Source organism: Saccopteryx leptura, chromosome 8 (assembly GCF_036850995.1).
Source record: "Saccopteryx leptura isolate mSacLep1 chromosome 8, mSacLep1_pri_phased_curated, whole genome shotgun sequence".
In the NCBI taxonomy this organism is placed as follows: Eukaryota; Metazoa; Chordata; class Mammalia; order Chiroptera; family Emballonuridae; genus Saccopteryx; species Saccopteryx leptura.
The window spans coordinates 1,658,754-1,677,501 of record NC_089510.1 but is presented as its reverse complement, the minus strand read 5'-3'; the positions used below and the strand labels follow the sequence as shown (position 1 = coordinate 1,677,501).

General features: G+C 46.2%; 2 protein-coding genes and 1 long non-coding RNA gene across 5 annotated transcripts in view; 2 read left to right on the top strand and 1 right to left on the bottom strand.

Moving 5' to 3' along the window:
- Nucleotides 1–7,759, top strand: part of ATR (ATR serine/threonine kinase) — a 113,882-nt gene extending 106,123 nt beyond the window's left edge. For both annotated transcript variants that reach the window (XM_066347347.1, XM_066347344.1), the window contains exons 46-47: nt 5,541–5,646; nt 6,630–7,759. In XM_066347347.1, coding sequence (XP_066203444.1) covers nt 5,541–5,646; nt 6,630–6,803 — 280 coding nt within the window. In that variant the 3' untranslated portion in view covers nt 6,804–7,759. The remainder of the gene's footprint in view (nt 1–5,540; nt 5,647–6,629) is intronic.
- LOC136379798 (uncharacterized) overlaps nt 1–18,748 on the bottom strand; it is a 555,021-nt gene that overhangs the window by 228,637 nt on the left and 307,636 nt on the right. The window lies entirely within an intron of this gene.
- XRN1 (5'-3' exoribonuclease 1) overlaps nt 9,093–18,748 on the top strand; it is a 108,950-nt gene continuing 99,294 nt past the window's right edge. For both annotated transcript variants that reach the window (XM_066347349.1, XM_066347348.1), the window contains exon 1: nt 9,093–9,479. In XM_066347349.1, the coding sequence (XP_066203446.1) occupies nt 9,405–9,479 (75 nt within the window). In that variant the 5' untranslated portion in view covers nt 9,093–9,404. The remainder of the gene's footprint in view (nt 9,480–18,748) is intronic.

Below are 18,748 nucleotides of genomic sequence, written 5' to 3'. Positions count from 1 at the left end.
ATGCTTTTAAAAAAACAGCGCCATCTGTTGGACGTAAAAGCAACACATACTATACTAAGTATTTTACAATTCCATTTCAACATTATGTGAGAAATATAAATCGCACATGGCTGAAGATATTTTCCATCGAATACGCAAGGAAAATTTAAATATGAACATGGATTTCACAGCAGAAATCTACAAAAAAGCATTGATAATGATTGAAGATTTGTGCTTAGAGATTGCAAACAAAGTTCTCAATCAGTTGGGAATGCCATCACCGAATCAATCTGCTGCTGCTTCGTTTGATGTAGAATTGCATGGTGAACAAAATTACAACACGGGTGATCTTTGTCGTATGTGCAATCAAATATTCCTAAGCTAACGCTTGAGCAAAAAGGCATTTATGATCAAATAATGCAAACTGTCAATAACAGGGTTGGAGAAATCTTCTTTGATGCACCAGGAGGAACTGGTAAAACATTCCTAATTAGATCTATTCTGGCAGCAATTCGATCCCAAAGTGACATAGCCCTAGCTCTTGCGTCGTCTGGAATCGCTGCGACATTGCTACCAGGTGGAAGAACTGCTCATTCCACTTTGAAATGGCCATTGAACATGCAATTCATTGAAACTCCCACGTGCAACATTTCCAAAGCATCCGGTATGGGAAAAGTATTGCAGAAATGCAAACTTATTGTTTGGGATGAATGCACAATGGGGCACAAAAAAAACGCTCGAGGCTCTTGATCTATCATTGCAAGATTTGTGTGGAAATATCAGACCATTTGGGAACGCATTAATATTGCTTGCAGGAGATTTCAGGCAAACATTACCTGTAATTCCTCGATCAACACCAGTGGATGAAATAAATGCTTGCCTGAAATACTCTACTTTGTGGCGACATATAAAGACGTTAAAATTAACTATAAATATGTGTGTCCAGCTGCAAAACGATCGATCAGCTGAGATATTCTCACATCAGTTGCTGGAAATTGGGAACAGAAAGGTGCCGGTTGATCTGACCTCAGGACGAATTTCATTGTCTCATAACTTCTGCAATTTAGTGACGTCAAAAGAAGAATTGGTTGAAAAAGTACTTCCCAATATTTAAACCAATTATAAGAATCACGATTGGCTGAGTGAACGAGCCATTCTTGCGGCCAAGAACAAAGACGTCTACGAACTTAACAGTAGTATTCAGTCTAACATTCAAAGCGAGGCAGTCACATACAAGTCCGTCGACACTGTTGTGGAAGCAGATGAAGCGGTTAATTATCCAACAGAATTTTGAATTCACTCGATCTGCCAGGGATGCCACCGCATGTACTGCAGTTGCAAAATTGGCTTGCCAATTATCATGTTGCAAAATATCAACCAGCCAAAGCTTTGCAATGGCACGCGGCTTGCAATAAAAAAATGAATGAGCAACGTCGTAGAAGCAACAATGTTGACAGGACCTTTCAAAGGTGAAGTCCTCATTCCTCGCATTCCTGTGATTCCAATGGATATGCCATTTCAATGTAAGAGATTGCAGTTCCCAATTCCATTGGCGTTTGCAATCACCATCAACAAAGCTCAGGGCCAATCTTTAGAATTGTGCAGTTTAGATCTAGACATGGATTGCTTCTCACATGGACAATTATATGTTGCATGTTCTAGAGTCGGCAAAGCAGACAATCTCTATATCTGCACAGACAATGGAACAACAAAAAATATTGTATACCTACAGGCATTGTGTAATTAAACCTATTAGAAACGTGTGCTTTCTCTTTTCTTTCTTTTCCATTTATCCAGACTGAGCCACAGCAACGCGTGGCCGGGCGCAGCTAGTTTTTAAATAGTAACTTTGTGTAATGTACATACCGTAAAATTTATATATAGATCCTTTTAAAGTGCACACTACAGTGGTTTTTAGTATAGTTACAGAGTGCAGCCCTCATTGCTGTCTGGTTAGAAAACATTTCCATCACCCCGGAGAGAAATTGGCAATCACTCTCCGTCCCCATGCCCCCCATCGCCACGCAGTCCCCCCTTCGGGCACACTCTCCCACCTGCCCCCTCTTCAGTCCCGTCCCTCCCCTCCCCGTGCACCCTCCCATCGCCATGCCACGCCCCGGCCCCCCCTCCCCACATCGCCCCCATACCTACCAACCAGGATGCTGCTTTCTGACTGGATTTGCCTCCTGGACATTCCGTGTATAAGTTGGATCGCACTTGACTTGGGAGGGGAACACACAACAGCCTACAGATGACGTGATGTAGAACTGGGCACCTGAAACCTGCATAGTTTTGTTAATTAATGTCACCCCCATAAATTTGATAAAAAGGAAAAATAAATTTTAAAAATGTATGTCTTTAAGTACTTCATTCCATTTAATTTTGAATTGTTGATTGCTAGTGTATATAACTGGTGTTTATATGTGATCTTGTGCCCTGCAACCTTGCTGAACTTGTTTATTACTTCTAATAGTTATTTTAGATATCTTACAATTTTCTCTCTACAACAGCATGTCACCTACAGGTACAGTTTTACTGCTTCCTTTCCAGTCTTCATCCCTTTTCTTTTTCTTGCCTGATTGCCCAGCTCCATCAGTGTTGAGGAGACGTGGAAGTGGTCTCCTTCCGTGTCTTGTTCTTGGTCTCAGGGGTGGAGAAATCCGCCTTTCACCATTAAGTACAATGTTAGCTTTGGGAAGGGCTTCTGATGCTTGGACAGCATGGGGTCAGGGTATCAACCCCTGCGCTTTGGAAAATCTGTGTCTAACTTTTAACTCCCCGAAAACTTAACTACTAATAGCCTACTGTTAACTGGAAGCCTCAAATTAACATGTATTTTGTATATTATATACTGTATTCTTACAATAAAGCAAACCAGATTAAAGAAAATGTTACCAAAAGTATCATGAGGAGCCCTGGCCAGAGAGCTCCGTTGCTAGAGCATCATCCTAAAATGCAAAGGTTGCTGGTTCAATCCCTGGGCAGAGCAAGTACAGGAATGGCTCCATATTCCTGTCTTCCTCTCTCTCTCTCTCTCTCCCTGTCTCGCTCAAATCGATAAATAAAAATTACAAAATAATAAAAAGTAAAATCATAAGGAAGAGAAAATTTAAATCTAAATTTACTATATAGATTTATTGAAAAAAAAATCCTCATATAAGTAAGGACTTGGTAGTTCAAGCCCACATTATGTTGTTCATGGGTCAACTGTAGTTTTTTTTTTTAGTTTTTTTTTCTTTTTTGTATTTCTCTGAAGTTGGAAACGGGGAGGCAGTCAGACTCCTGCATGCGCCCGACCAGGATCCACCCAGCATGCCCACCAGGGGGTGATGTTCTGCCCATCTGGGCGTCACTGTTGCATCCAGAGCCATTCTAGCGCCTGAGGCAGAGGCCACAGAGCCATCCTCAGTGCCGGGGCCAACTTTGCTCCAATGGAGCCTTGGCTGCGGGAGGGGAAGAGAGAGACAGAGAGGAAGGAGAGGGAGAGGGGTGGATAAGCAGATGGGCGCCTCTCCTGTGTGCCCTGACCAGGAATCGAACCCCGGACTCCTGCACGCCAAGCCGACGCTCTACCACTGAGCCAACTGGCCAGGGCCTCAACTGTAGTTTTTAAAAAGGACCTACAAAGCTCATTTATTCACCTTTTCACTGCAGACCAGTCGTTGTGGTAAAGTGCGTTAGTTGGCTGGCTGTAGGCAAGAGCAAGTTCTGGAGGGAGGAATGAAGTGCCTGGTGACCCTGTCTCTCTGGACAGGTCAGGAAGTTCCTTCCGGAGGAAGTCAGTAGCTGGGGCCCTGCTGATCAGTAGAGGTGGCCCAGCAGAAGGGAAGCGAGTGCTCTGGGGGGTGGGGGGGGCACGGCCTGCCCGGGAAACGCGGGGTCCCCTGGCGGACTCCCTGTGGCACTCCTCCCTGTGCTGTGCTGGGGACTGGACCCCGAAAGCTCTCGCCCCCCGAGGGCGCTTTACTCGTTTAAACGTTTCCCTGAGGACAACCAGAAGCCACTGGAGGTTTTTTTTTCTTAATTGAATTTACTGGAGTGACAATAGTTAATAAGACGACATAGATAGGTTTCAGGTGTAGCGTTCCTTAACCCGTCGTCTGTACGCTGCGCGGCATGGCGCGTTCTCCACCCCACGTCCTCTCCTCCGTCACCATTCACCCCTTTGCCGCCTCCTGCCTCCCCCACGCCCACCCGGAAGCACCGCTGCTGCCTCTGTCTGAGTTCCTTTCCTCGGCCCAGTCCCTTCTGCCAGCACCCCCCTCCCCCCCCACGGGGGCAGTCTGTTCTCGTTGTTTACGTTGTTCATGGGATTCCACATGCAGGTATTTATCTCACATAGCAGTTTATTCCTAGCGGGTGGTGTGAGCAGAGCTAGACTAGAAAAGGTCTTCGTGAAGCTGGTTTACACATTTAAACTTCTCCCTGAGAACAACCGGAAGTCACTGAAAGGTTTTAAAATCAAAACCGGGGGAAATAAAAGGAGAAAATGAAATCATCAGATTTGCACTGTAGAAAAATTCCAGTTCTTGTTTGGGCTCGAGGCCGGAAAACTGGTTGGAGTATTGTCGCAGTGACTCAGACAGTGACAGCGACAGTGAGGGTGGTGATGAGTAGAGTGTCAGGTGGTTTCCAGGTAGAGCCAGAGGACGAGGCGGCAAGGAGGATTCCTAGAGATTTATTCAGGGCCAGTGGGCACACAGTGTTGCTCGTGACTGATTGGAGGCATATAAGAGAAACAGTTTGAGGAAGAGTCATGAAGTTCTTTTATTTTATTCATTTTAGAGAGGAGAGAGAGAAAGGGGGAGAGAGAGACAGAGAGGGAGAGAGAGAAAGAGAAGATGGGGAGGAGCTGGAAGCATCAACTCCCATATGTGCCTTAACCAGGCAAGCCCAGGGTTTCGAACCGGCGACCTCAGCATTTCCAGGTCGACGCTTTATCCACTGCACCACCACAGGTCAGGCCAAGTCATGAAGTTCTTTTAAAAAATAAGATGCTAAGTGGGTGTTTCCCACAGGTGACTGGATTTGACAGAGCATAGTAGAAAACTCTGGGCGGGGGTCTGTCTGTGGTCGCTCTACATATTTCATGGCTGTCTGGAGCCGTGGCAGGGGATGAACTTCACTCAGAGATTCAATGGCCAGGTTACAGTGTGCGTTCAGAGAGGGCACGGGAACATCTTCCTGTCCTCCACCTTGTCTCCTCCGCCCCGCCCCACCTCACGCCCCTCCTCCACAAACAGTAATTTCACATATTTTACTGAAACAGTAATAATGTGTTGTAAATTAACCATTATCAGCTTCTCATCCGTCATTTATTCTTCACCTATTGTCAACTTCATTAAGATTTTTTTTACGAAAATAACACTGCAATTTTTTTTTTTAGGATTTTATTTATAGATTTTAGAGAGAGAGCGAGAAGGGTGGTGGTGGGGGTGGGAAGCACCAACTTGTATTTGTTGCTTCTCACATGTGCCCTGAGTGAGAAATTCCAGGGCTGATGACTGTGCCACCACAGGTCATGGATACTGTATTATTACAATATTTTCTTTCCGTTTTAGTGTCTTAAAGACTTTTCTGCATGACCCTCTTGTGGAATGGAGCAAGCCGGTGAAAGGGCATTCCAGAGCATCACTGAATGAAACCGGGGAAGTTGTCAACGAGAAGGTTAGTGTAGCTAGTGTGATGCGAGCTGATACCATGCATCTCTCCAAAGGAAAACTGACTGTGAACACTGCCAGTGACTGACCACAGAGTCCTTGGGACTCTGGTTCTCTAGCATGTCAGTGCCCTAACCCTTTTTACTGTCACTGCTATCATTAATGTTATCATTTGTGTAATCAAAGCCTCGTTCAGGACACACTTGTTTAACCACAGACAGCTCACAATTGTGAGGGAGAGAACCTTGAACAAATTGAGTGAACTTACAGAGCAGCAGCTCTCAGCTTTAACATTTTAACTGTTCTGATTTTATATTCATCTTAAGTATATAAAAACAATATATAAACTTAGTCAACACTCTTCTATCTGTAGAAGTAAATTTTTAATAGCTGCTTAGTTATATCACTACATTTTTATTGCAAAATAGTTATTTGAGCACTTAAAAATGGAAGGTGTACAAAGATTAAGACATGGTGAATTGACTAGCCATGTGGTTGACATGTAAAACTGTTTTAATACAACAGTTGCGTTTGTGTCTACACACAGATGTCCATGGTAGTTAAACAAGACACAACGTTGAAAAGACCACGTTTGTTAAAACAAAAGGACTGGGACTAACAGGTCGGGACTGAGTGGCAGCAGCATATTCACTCAGCTCTGGGTATCTCAAGTTTTACAGTTTGCATTGAGAGTTACTTCTTCTATCGACACTGTAAGGAAAACAAAAAAGAATTCACCCCCTCCTGATAGTCCCTGGAATCTGAGTCCAGAAGAACGGCTGGCTGGTTGGTGTTGGATCAACACTGCAAGCCGTCCTATCGTGCCCTGTGGTACTCGTTTCATTTCTTGTACTCTCCTCTTACAAAAGGGGCTCTGATCCGTAAAATAACATTAGCGTTTGTAATAACAGAAGGGTAGTGATTCCAAATCATCAACATGCACAGGTCACTGGGTCCTTAGAACTTATGATACTCAATTTTTCCTTTTAGGCCAAGACCCATGTTCTTGACATCGAGCAGCGACTGCAAGGTGTTATCAAGACCCGAAACAGAGTGACAGGCCTGCCTTTGTCTATTGAAGGCCATGTGCATTACCTTATACAAGAAGCTACTGATGAAAACTTACTCTGCCAAATGTACCTTGGCTGGACCCCATACATGTGAAAAGAAATGACTTCAGAGAATACGTTAAATAATCTAAAATCAACATATTTGGTGTTAATCTGTTTTTATCTGTTCAATTCTAGAGTACAAGATAAGTTGTTTTATGTTCTCGTAGCAATTGGTATTATTTCCAGTTGTTAATAATATTGAAAATAATATATGTTGTTATTAAGAAATAAACTTTCTTAATATGTACTGTGTCTTATAACTAGAGAAAGGGAACATCAAATGTTCTTATGCTCTAAAAATATGTATTTGCAAGGATCAAACCAGTCTTACTTCATCTTACAACTTTTATTTTTAAGTACTTGCTAGCCTAAGGATTCATTTGGACAACAAAAAATTATATTGAATAAATTTTGTGGATAAAGCGCTGTGCTAGATTTGTTCAGAGCTTATGTCCCTTGCCCTCGGGAACTGACAGTCTTATAAAACAGATATAAACATAAATAGCACATCAGTACGTTCACTTAATATAACTTTTTTTTTTGGATGGTTGAAAGTGTGATAGGGAAAAAAATAAGACAAAAAGCATGAATGTGAAAACTGTATGAATATTTTGTGATTGTTTAGATGCTGCCATGGCTCGTTTGGTGAATCATGTCATCCCAATAAATTAAAAAGGGAAAGAAAGACCAGTGGGGAATTTCTGAGCAGAGGAAGCCTATGAACACTGCTGTTTTGTATGGGCATTCATTCTCTGTGCTCTTTGGTTGTGGTGAGAAAACAATTAGCAAAACAGCTTACACTTTTATTTACTTTTCCATACCTCTGCCCCATGTTTATCTTCCTCAAAATCCATCCTCCCTCCCCCCAAAAAAAACTATTTGAGAAAAAATAATAAAGATGCTGCCATATTCGTGCAGAATCCCGTGGCCTGGAAGACAGCAATACTTGAAATTTCATATTTGAAAGTCTAAAAAAAATGTTTAATGTGGTTAAATTTTTTCGTGTTTTTTGCAGAGGACTTAAAAAGTAATTACAAAGCAATGAGGTTATTACACTCAATAAATGGAAGACTTTTTGTAACAGAAGATTTCACTTAAGTTTCCTTCCAAGACTTCCACTTCTGTGTACCACTGCAAGTGTGATGGGGAACGAGGAGGAGCCAGAGGTATGAACGTGAAATCCAAACATTTCCATCTGAAGGCCTAATACTGAGACTTAAGGAGGAAGCTGGTGGCAGGCAATGGAGGGAGGCAGGAATTTTTTTTCCAGCAAATAACTTGTTAAAGAGCGTTTTTTTTATTTTGAGAGAGAAATGGAGAGAGGGAGCCATCAACTTGTCTACGTGTACTGCTAGTTGCTTCTAGTCTAAGCCCTGCCTGGGCCCCAGCGGGCGATCACCCGGTCCTAGCGCACAACGCCCGAACCCCAGCGAGTGATCACCGGACCCTAGCGCACAACCACAGATGACCCCCAGCCCTAGCGCACAACCCACAGGCGACCCCCGGGCTCCAACGGGCGACCCCGAGCCCTGGCAAAGTGATCACCGGGCCCTAGCGGGTGACCCGCGGACCCTAATAGGCGATCCCCCGGTCCTCCCGGGCGACCCCTGGACCCTAGCGGGCGATCCCCGGGCCCTAGCGGGCGATCCGCGGGCCCTAGCCGGCAATCCGCAAGCCCTAGCGGGTGACCCCCGGACCCTAGCGGGCGATCCCCGGGCCCTAGCGGGCGAACCCCGGGCCATCCCGGGCAACCCCCAGACCCTAGCGGGTGATCCGCGAGCCCTAGCGGGCGATCCCCGGACCCTAGCGGGCGACCCCCGGACCCTAGCGGGCAATCCACAAGCCCTAGCGGGCGACCCCCGGACCCTAGCGGGCGATCACCGGACCCTAGCGGGCGATCCGCGAGCCCTAGCGGGCGATCACCGGACCCTAGCGGGCGATCCGCAAGCCCTAGCGGGCGATCACCGGACCCTAGCGGGCGATCCGCGAGCCCTAGCGGGCGATCACCGGACCCTAGCGGGCGATCCGCAAGCCCTAGCGGGCGATCACAGGACCCTAGCAGGCGATCCGCGGGCCCTAGCGAGCTACCCCTGGACCCTAGCGGACGACCCCCGGGCCCTAGCGAGCTACCCCTGGACCCTAGCGGACGACCCCCGGGCCCTAGCGAGCTACCCCTGGACCTTAGCGGACGACCCCCGGGTTCCAGCGGGCGACCCCAGACCCTAGCGAGCGACTCCCGGGCCCTGGCGGGCGATTCCCGGGTTCCAGCGGGCGACCCCAGGACAAGGCCTCGTCCCCCGCAACACAGGCTGGGGCTCATGGACACTTTTAATAGAAACTCCGCTGTGTGCGCCCCTGCAAGACACCGAATTATCCACTAGACACCGATTGAGGAATAGGCGGCCTGCAGGGCCCAGCATCTCCGGCGGACAGGGTGGTACCACGCACGCGCCGGGCGCGCGGCCGCAGCAGCGCGGACACGCGCGGGACGCGGGGGCGAGCGCGGCGGGGCGGGGCTGGCCTGGCTCGGCCGCTCTAGGCCGGCGGGCGCTCTGTGGTCGGGCAGCCGTGTTGTCATCTTTGGGAGCGACGGCCGGAGGCGGCGGCGGCGGAGGTCTGGCCCGAGCGGAGACAATCGGGGGTGACAGCGGAGATGGGCGTCCCCAAGTTCTACCGCTGGATCTCGGAGCGGTACCCATGTCTGAGCGAGGTGGTGAAGGAGCATCAGGTGGGCGAGAAGGCCGCCCGGGACGCGGGACGGCGCACCGCGGGCGGCGCAGCGGCGAGGACGGGCTGTCCCCGGCCCCGCGGGCCCCGGCGTCGTCCCGCGGAGCCCCGTCCGTGCCCGGGGGCGCGGCGTGCGCTCCCCCCTGCTAGGGATCGCGGGCCGCGGGCCGAGGGCCGCGGGCTCTGGGCCGCAGACAGGCCTCCGCCGCGCAGGCCCGCGCGCCCACTGCGCCTGCGCAGCCCGGACGCGGACTTCCGGGAGCGCGCTCTCCCGCCCGCTGGCCCGCGCTTGCGCGCTGCGCCTCTGGGGGCCGCGCGGGGCGCTGTGACACCCCGTGCGGGGCTCACTCTCGGCCGGGAGACACGAGTGAGCGGGCTGTGCTGGTTGTACCCGCGGCTCCGGGGCGGCCCCCGGAGCTCCGCCGAGCCCTCCAGAGGTGCCCTGGAGTCTCGCCTCGGAGCCCGGGCCCTGGCCACGTGGGGGACGCGCGTCGGCTCGCCTGCGGTCCGCGTGAAGCGGGACGGAGCTGGGTGTGGGCGACATTGCCGCCCCGACACGAGGGGAAGGTGACCGGCGCTCCGCGGGAGCGCGTACAGCAACGCTGGCCCTCCGGCCCCTTTCCCGTGGACGGCGGCCGAGTGCCCGCCGCTCACGATCGCGCCACCTGTCGCGTGCGGCGTGGGTGTGGATCGGACTCCCGCGGTCAGGTGTCATTTCATTCATTCGTGCTCTTACTCGGTCTCGTGGGCACAGAAGTCGGTGTAGGGAAGCATCTCTGGTCCTCCCGGTCTCTTCGAGGGTCCGGTTCCTAGGGGACGGACCTCTTTCACGCGGTTCCACGAGGTGCAGGCTGCGGGTGGGGTTAACCGTGCTTCGCCACAGTGATGTCTCACGTAAGGGGTGACCCTGATTCTCAGGGCGGTGCTGAGAAGACCGCATGCCTAACCGGGCGCGCAGTGGGTCTGCAGCCAGCCCTGTGGGGGCAGGGTTCGGGAACGCTGGTGGCGGTGGTGGTAGCACAGTCCTTGCTCTATGAACCCTCACATGAAAACAGAAAGCAATCAGATAGCAAAACTTAAAATGCATAGAACTATAACAAAACCATACAACAGGGTTACCCCTACACATTCCAAAATACAAGCAAGGGGACAGACTACCAAGGGCCTTTAGACCCATTCGTGTTGGCCCCTGTGCAAGAGGAAGACAAACGCAGTGGGAGACACAGGATGGACTGGGAACAGAGCTCCATGTGGTCCCTGAAAGACCTCAGGGCCCTACACAGCGGGTGCACTAAGGAGTGCTGGGGGCGGCGCTTCTACCTCCTGGGAGCGCGCCCCGCGGACTGGCCAGGCTCCACTCCAAGGCAGGGCTTGCCCTGAGTTGAGACTACTGGGAGGGAAGTAAAATTTTATTGGAAAAGGGACAATAGAGATAAGTAGAAGGTCCAAATAAAAGTTACAGAGTCAGGCAGGCCCTGGCCGGTTGGCTCAGCGGTAGAGCGTCAGCCTGGCGTGCGGGGGACCCGGGTTCGATTCCTGGCCAGGGCACATAGGAGAAGCGCCCATTTGCTTCTCCACCCCTCCCTCCTTCCTCTCTGTCTCTCTCTTCCCCTCCCGCAGCCGAGGCTCCATTGGAGCAAACATGGCCCAGGCGCTGGGGATGGCTCCTTGGCCTCTGCCCAGGCGCTAGAGGGGCTCTGGTCTGGCGTCGCATCGCCCCCTGGTGGGCAGAGCGTCGCCCCTGGTGGGCGTGCCGGGTGGATCCCGGTCGGGCGCATGCGGGAGTCTGACTGTCCCCGTTTCCAGCTTCAGGAAAAAAAAAAAAAAAAAAAGTTACAGAGTCAAGAAACCTTAGCAAACAGACTGCCAACCCAACCCCGCTGTTTTTGACATTATCCTAGAACAGCAGAAGAGGGAAGCTTTGTGAAGTTACGACTTTCCTGAACCCTTGCATTTTAAAAGTTCAGGGAAATTAAATTTACATAAAAATGAGCAGTAGACAGGTACCAGGGTCAAACAGCATACAGTTATTACAGGGGAAAGAAGGAAACTAGGCAGGGTTCCCCCAGACAATCAGCTTGTAGTAAAAACACGCACATACAACAGACCGGACGACCCTCTAGTATTTCAGAATGAACTAAAAGGTGCTGGGAAAAGGAGGTAAGACATGAAAGAACAACATGCATCAATTATGAAAGTCTGTTACTAAGGTGGCAGGACTTAGGGAAAATTACACATAAATGAAAAAATTATTTCAGAAGTGAAGCCAGGCAAGAATAAATGATGCCATAAGAAAAAAAAAAAAAAACAAGGGTGAAAAGAAATTTTAAAAGATAAAAAAGTTTTAAGAGAAGGTAAGAATAACATAATGGGGGTTTCTGAAAAAGGAAATCAAAGCACCATCACAATAAATATTAAAGCTATAATTAGGCCTGACCTGTGGTGGCGCAGTGGATAAAGCGTTGACCTGGAACACCGAGGTCTCCGATTCGAAACCATGGGTTTGCCTGGTCAAGGCACATATGGGAGTTGGTGTTTCCTGCTCCTCCCCCTTCTCTCTCTCTCTCTAAAAAAAATAAATTAAAAAAAAGCTGTAATTAAAACTTTCCTGAAATTAAAAAGAAAATTGAAACTTCATGTTGAAAGAATAACCATGTGCCTAAGGATATTGATTCAGATGACCAACACTAAGACCTATTCTAGTAAAGTTAACTCAACTTTAAAGAAAAGGGAAAAAAAAGCCTTTGGTTAGTTAGAAAAAAAGAACACATGCTTTATAAGGAAAAGAAAATTAGGTTTCCATCACAGCACTTATGCCAGAAGAAACTGGAGTAACATGATAGTCCACTGACATTTGAGCAAAAAGGATAAGCTGATAAACAGCTATCTGTGTGCAAGAATTCAGGAATATTATTCCTTTGAGCACTTCCTTGAGGAGTGAGCTTCACACAAACTGACTCGGGAGACACCAACAGGCCCCGGGTGGACAACAGATACACAGAAACAAAATGAGGGTTGAGGGAGAAAGCTTAGTATATAGTAGCTATATGCTCTGACAGTGTGTAGGCAGCACAACTGCGAAGTAAATGGATGGGGAGAAGGGGAAAAACTTGGGCAAAGAACATTTTTTGCATCACCAGGGCTCAACATTGGTGGTGATATCGATATTTTTTTTCTGAAATCTGTGTGGGTGATATGATAAATGCCTAATATAGGTAGTTTTAATTCTATCATCTCTTGAATGCTTGAGAACCAAGATTCTTGGTATGTACAAATAGAGTTACAGATGCAGTAGAAAAAAATGTTAAGTCAAAGCTCTTTAGTCATGAGTTGGAACTGGAAGCATCAGTATGAACCTGAGACACACACGTGTGTGTAAAATTTCTAGCTCTGGCCCTCTGCCATCCCTCAGTCCATGGAGCAGGCCTAAACACAGCGCTCAGTCCAGTAGCCATATATATCCTTGTACCCAGGTTACGGCCTTGAAGTGCCGTATTCACTAAAAGAAGTCAGGATTTCTTGGAGAAATGACAGATTCTAGGTCAGGCAGGAAGTATTCCAGGCGGCTTGGGAACTCGTCATGATGCGCAGCGAAGAAGCTGCTAACGGGGAAGAAGAATGAAACCTCTGACCAATAACAGCTGCCATTCTCGAAAACCGTGAGACTGCCGACACACCCGAGTCCAGCTTCCACTGAGGTTGTTGCTGATGTAAACTAGTTTCTTCCCAGGGTCACCTGCCCCTGTCCCATGTGTCCTTGGGCCAGTGGTTCTCAAAGTGTGTGCCAGGTGGTAGATTTCCAGGTGCGCCCGATGGTATTCCAGAGAAATATGTGCCTGTTGGGGACCAAAAAACCAACAGGGTTTTTGGAGTTTAGATTTTGGGGGGGCAGAGGTATGCGGAATTGGCTGTAAGCTGACAGTCTGCCCAACCCCCCACCTCACTTGCCTGATTAGGTTGCAAAAGGCTGTTCAGCTGTGGTGCTGGATTGTTTACACTACCCCCCATGTTCCCCAGAAAGACTGGAGGCAAGTTTCTTCTATCCTTTGTTTGGTGTAAAGTTAAAATGATATGTATGATGGGGGTTTTCTGCACTCAACACAAGAGTAAAAAGAGAGGAATTCTTCAATGTATTGACGAGGAAATGAGAGTTTGCCTTTCAAATATATGCCCAAACATTGAAGAAATCACTAGGACACATCAGGCTCATGTTTCTCATAAACACAAGAATGAAAAACCTTAACACATTCATGCTGGGACCTGCCGAATTTACTAAATCTTACTAAGAATGTATCTATATATATAAAAAGATAAATTTTTTTGTAGTTTTTTAACCCCTCTTTTTTACGAATTCTAAAAAGCATAACTCAAAAAATGTAACATAAAAATGTTCTTTAATGTCAGAATTTAATTTTGTCATATTTATTTCATTTAATTACCATAAAAGCATGCTTGGACTTTATATATTTTTTCTTTAATATTTGACTTAATTATTATAACATATGTCTGAGAAATTTGTATGTACTGCGCCTACAATTATTTGTAGGATTTTAAATGCACCCCGACTTCAAAAAGCTTGAGAACCACTGCCTTAGGCTGTGGCTGTCCCCACGTCTGCGTTTCCCAGATACCTGGCATTGCTGTCTCTGAGCCTCTATTCCTGTAGTGCTGGAAAGACCTCCCCCCCCTCAGGGAGGCCTCTGACCCCTCCCGGTGGCCTGTCCTGCGGAGAGGTGCATGGTCTTGTTGCTGGTCGTTTTCCTGTCCGCCTTCCCTTGCTTGGTTACACCTAAGGGCAGGAACTCTTTCTTTTTCTTTTTTTTACAGAGACAGAGTCAGAGAGAGGTACAGACAGGGACAGACAGACAGGAATGGAGAGATAAGAAGCATCAATCATTAGTTTTTCGTTGCGACACCTTAGTTGTTCATTGGTTGCCTTCTGATATGTGCCTTGACTATGGGCCTTCAGCAGACCGAGTAACCCCTTGCTCGAGCCAGCGACCCTGGGTCCAAGCTGGTGAGCTTTGCTCAAACCAGATGAGCTCACACTCAAACTGGCGACCTTGGGGTCTCGAACCTGGGCCCTCCGCATCCCAGTCTGATGCTCTATCCACTGTACCACTGCCGGTCAGGCAGGAACTCTTTCTTGAGTGGTTCACTTCTTTCATAGTGCCTGGCAGTTAACAGCTGTTCACTCCGTGTTTGCTGATTTAATGAATGAGTGATAGAGATAAAAGGAGAAGTAGAGATGATGTTCTAATGAGGAACACATGCAGGGTGTGGCAAAAGTGGGTTTACAGTTCATATGGAAAATAATAGTGATTAATAAATAATGCAAGAATAAACCCTGTTCCATGTAATCATAACTGTGAGCCTGCTTTTGCCCCGCCCTGTAAAGCTGATAAAAACTTAACACTTACAAAACAAAGGTCATGTGATTACGATGATGGTAGTCCTCTGTGATTAGAAGGCAATACAGTGCTGTCCTCATGCCCAAGGTTTGTTAAGCACTTGCCATGTGTAAGCACTGTGGTGTTTTATATGCATTCACTTACCTTTTGTAGCTGAGAAAGCTGAGTGTCAAAACGATTGAGTTATCCAGAGTGCTTGACTCCACAGCTAGCAGAGTCATTGTTGGAGTTGAACTTGGCATGGACCAGGGTTTGATTCCCAGTCCGGGCACACAGGATAAGCAACCATCAGTTTCTTTTTTTTTTTTTTAAAGCATTTATTGATTAGTAGAAGCTTAAACAGTTTGCATAATATTTTCAATACAATATCTGGGAAGGACTATTGGAAAACTCCAAATGAAGGCACTAGAGGGGAACAACCATCAGTTTCTCTACCCTTCTCCTCCCCTTCTTTCTTTCTTTCTCTCTCTTCCCCTCCTGCTGCCATGGCTCGATTGGAGCGAGTTGGTCGGGGCGCTGAGGACCGCCGTGGCCTCTGCCTGAGCTAAGAACTTGGTTGCTGAGCAACGGAGCAGCGCCCCAGATTAGCAGAGCATCGCCCCCTAGTGGGCTCCCAGCAGGGGCGCATGTGAAAATGTGTCTGCTTCTTTTCCTCTCACTGAGTAAAAAAGAGAGAGAGATTAATTTGTGGCTCCACTTATTTATACATTCATTGGTTGATTTTTTTTCTTATTGATTGATTTTTTTTTTTTAGAGAGAGAGAAGAAGGGAGAGAGAGAGACAGAAACAGAAACACTGAACTGTTCTTGTCTGTGCCCTGACCAGGATTGAACCTGCAACCATCTCATTTCAGGATGACACTCTTAACTAACTGAGCTATCTGGCCCAGGGGTGATTGATTCTTGTATGTGCTCTGACCGGGGATTGAACCCACAACCTTCTGTTGGGTCGACACTAAGTGACTGGGCTACCCAGCAAGGGCACCTTCTGGACCATTTTTCAGTGCACAGTCCAGCAGTGCTGAGTGCATTTACAGTGTTGTGCTACAGCTTGTACTTTTAAAACCAGTCTTCTCTGCATTTTGTTACAACTTGCTACTTGACTATGGAAATCTAAATTTTCAAATTACAGGGAACACAGGCTGGCATTTCTACTTAAAGCATTGCTCCGTGTTGGAGCTCATCTGTCGTATTCTTGGCTGTACTCACTATCCTACTGCATTCACTGTTACGTCCCTGCCCCTGTGTGTGGCAAGCACATCTTCAGTAGATATTTATGGACTGAATGAACTTTTTAACTACAGCATATTATATAATCTATAAAATATACATAGTATATAAAACACTGTATTAAATGTTTATTAAAACAGTATAGTGTATTAGTATGTCTTAAAACAGAATATTAAGAAATGAATTGAAGAAGCAATTGTTAAAATAACAATTGTTAAGTAGTATTAAGAAACTAGAGAAAACACTGGGGGAAAAAATTTTTGTTGCATCCACAAAAACACTTGTTCTTACCTAATTCGAGTATGCTGATCTCAAATTTGACATTAGTTTTTCTCTGTAAGCTACAGTTTTTTTTGCAATTCAAGATTTTAGATTTTCATCTTATTGTAAAATTTTCAACATTTAATTTAACATAATGAAGTAGAATGTCTTCTTGGGCATCATCTTTGTGAAAATGTAATAATTTATATAATGCAGTAAATACACTAAAAGATATGATTGCATCAGAATTTGTCTATAATTTTGAAATAGGACATATTAAAACACTTATTTTAATCATAAAGTTTGCACAAAACTCATTTAAATTCTATTCAGGCAAAAATTTGTGTTTGTAGCTCTTGCGTTTGTGTTTGGTTGAGGACAATCTAGTTTGATGCTCCAGCAGTAGTCTGTTCATCATTAACAGCTCCAAGATTTTTGGGAAACTGATCAAGGTGACTGTTCAGGAAGTGAATCTTAACGCTCATGTTACATCCAATGTCACAGAAAGCCAACAGCATCCTTTGAACCAGAAGTTCATAGTTTTCTGCTTTTTTGTTGCCAAGGAAGTTCTTTGTAACTGCCACAAAAGACTGCCATGCTGGTTTCTCATCCTTATTCATCTTCCTGGCAAATTCTTCGTCATGTATGAGGGTTTGAATTTGAGGTCCATCAAATACACCTGCTTTTATCTTTAAAGACAAATCAGGAAAAGCAGACATAACATGTTGAAAGCATTCACTTTCTCTATTCAAAGCCTGAACAAACTGCTTCATTAAGCCAAGTTTGGAAGTGTGGGAAAAATGATCCTGTCTCAATTAACTATAGGTTCATTCACAATATTTGCATCCCTGCTTCCAGAGCTTCAGGTTTTGGCCACTCCTTCTGTGTCCAGTGTTTCTCCTGAGCTTGGCTGTCCCACAAACACAGAAAGCAAGTATACTTCGTGAAACCTCTCTGGTGTCCTAACAGGAAATTTACCATTTTTAAGATCCACAGAAATGATCTAGTTATGCTCCTCATACTTTGGAAAGTTGAGGACAATTTTTTATGTCATTCTTACTAAGTCATTCAATTCAGGTTGGCTAAACTGCTGAGCGGTTAATGACTGCTTGGCATCAGAAGAAGACCCTTCAGATTCTGCAACCATTTCCTCATGCATCTTATCAAAATACACTTGATCATCATGTTCACTTTCTTCGTTCTTAGAAGAAATAAAGCCATTGAAAACTGGAACCGTGAGTGTCTCAGAGTGTGGGATAGGTCGTATTGCTGAAGGAATATTAGGATATGTGATCATATGCCGTTTTTTCTTGCCGATGCCCTTTGAGTGGACTAGACAGAAATAACAGTCACTGCTGTGGTCCTTAGGTTCACGCCAAACTGTGGGAATACCAAAAGGCATCCCTTTGTGTTTTCCTTTTGTCCAGTCACGAAGCATTTCCTCACAATTATGACACACAATATGAGGAGCCCAATTCTTGTCCTGATTACCAAGGGGAACTTGAAAATAGGCAATATATGCACATGTCACAAATGATGAAATATTGCGCCTTTGACGTTGAAGTGCATAATAGCGACATATATAACAGGAGGTGTCAGGACTATTACATTTACGCCTACTCAAAGAAGCCATGATTCAATCTTAAGACAAGAGGATGTTTTTATCAGATAATAATTTTTAACATTTAAAAACAACTACAATTATGTAAAAGTGATGTTTGTAAAACATTAATTGCCTTGTGGTTATGTTCAATCCAAGAGTCGTTGCCCTCTAACTCCAATTTAAAAATTAATGCATGCCATTAACTGTAACAAAAAGAAATTAAAATTGCATAAAAACTAGAGCATGTACCAAAAATCGGATTTCAGATTTGGAATCAGCAATGCAGAAATATATAGAAACAGTTCTAAAACCTCATGTAACAGAAAATGAAAAAAAAAATTGTTCCCCAGTGAATTAACGCTCTTTTGAACAGTCAAATAGATATTGTCTTAATGTGAAAGGCATTTTGCAAGGACACTAAGTAGGATGCAAAGTTATACTAACAAAAAGAAGCTGGTGTTGTGAGAGAATTAGATGCAGAGATGTTAGTGTGGTACTTAGCCACAGTTGAAAGCAGGATGTGTGTGCCTTCCACGTGAGTGTGGAAGGCTAGATTGCCACACAGTCAGTAAAAGGAGAGCTTTATCGATTTATTCCTTACATATTTTTGATTTCCCACTTTGTGTCAGGCAGTGTGCCCAGACTTCCACACGTGAGCACATCAGAGACCTAGCCTGGGGGGTCAGAGTTCAGCAGGGAGGGACACACATTAGACTCCAGCTCTCCACAGCCATGTGCAGAGCACCTACTACGTGCCTGGCACTCC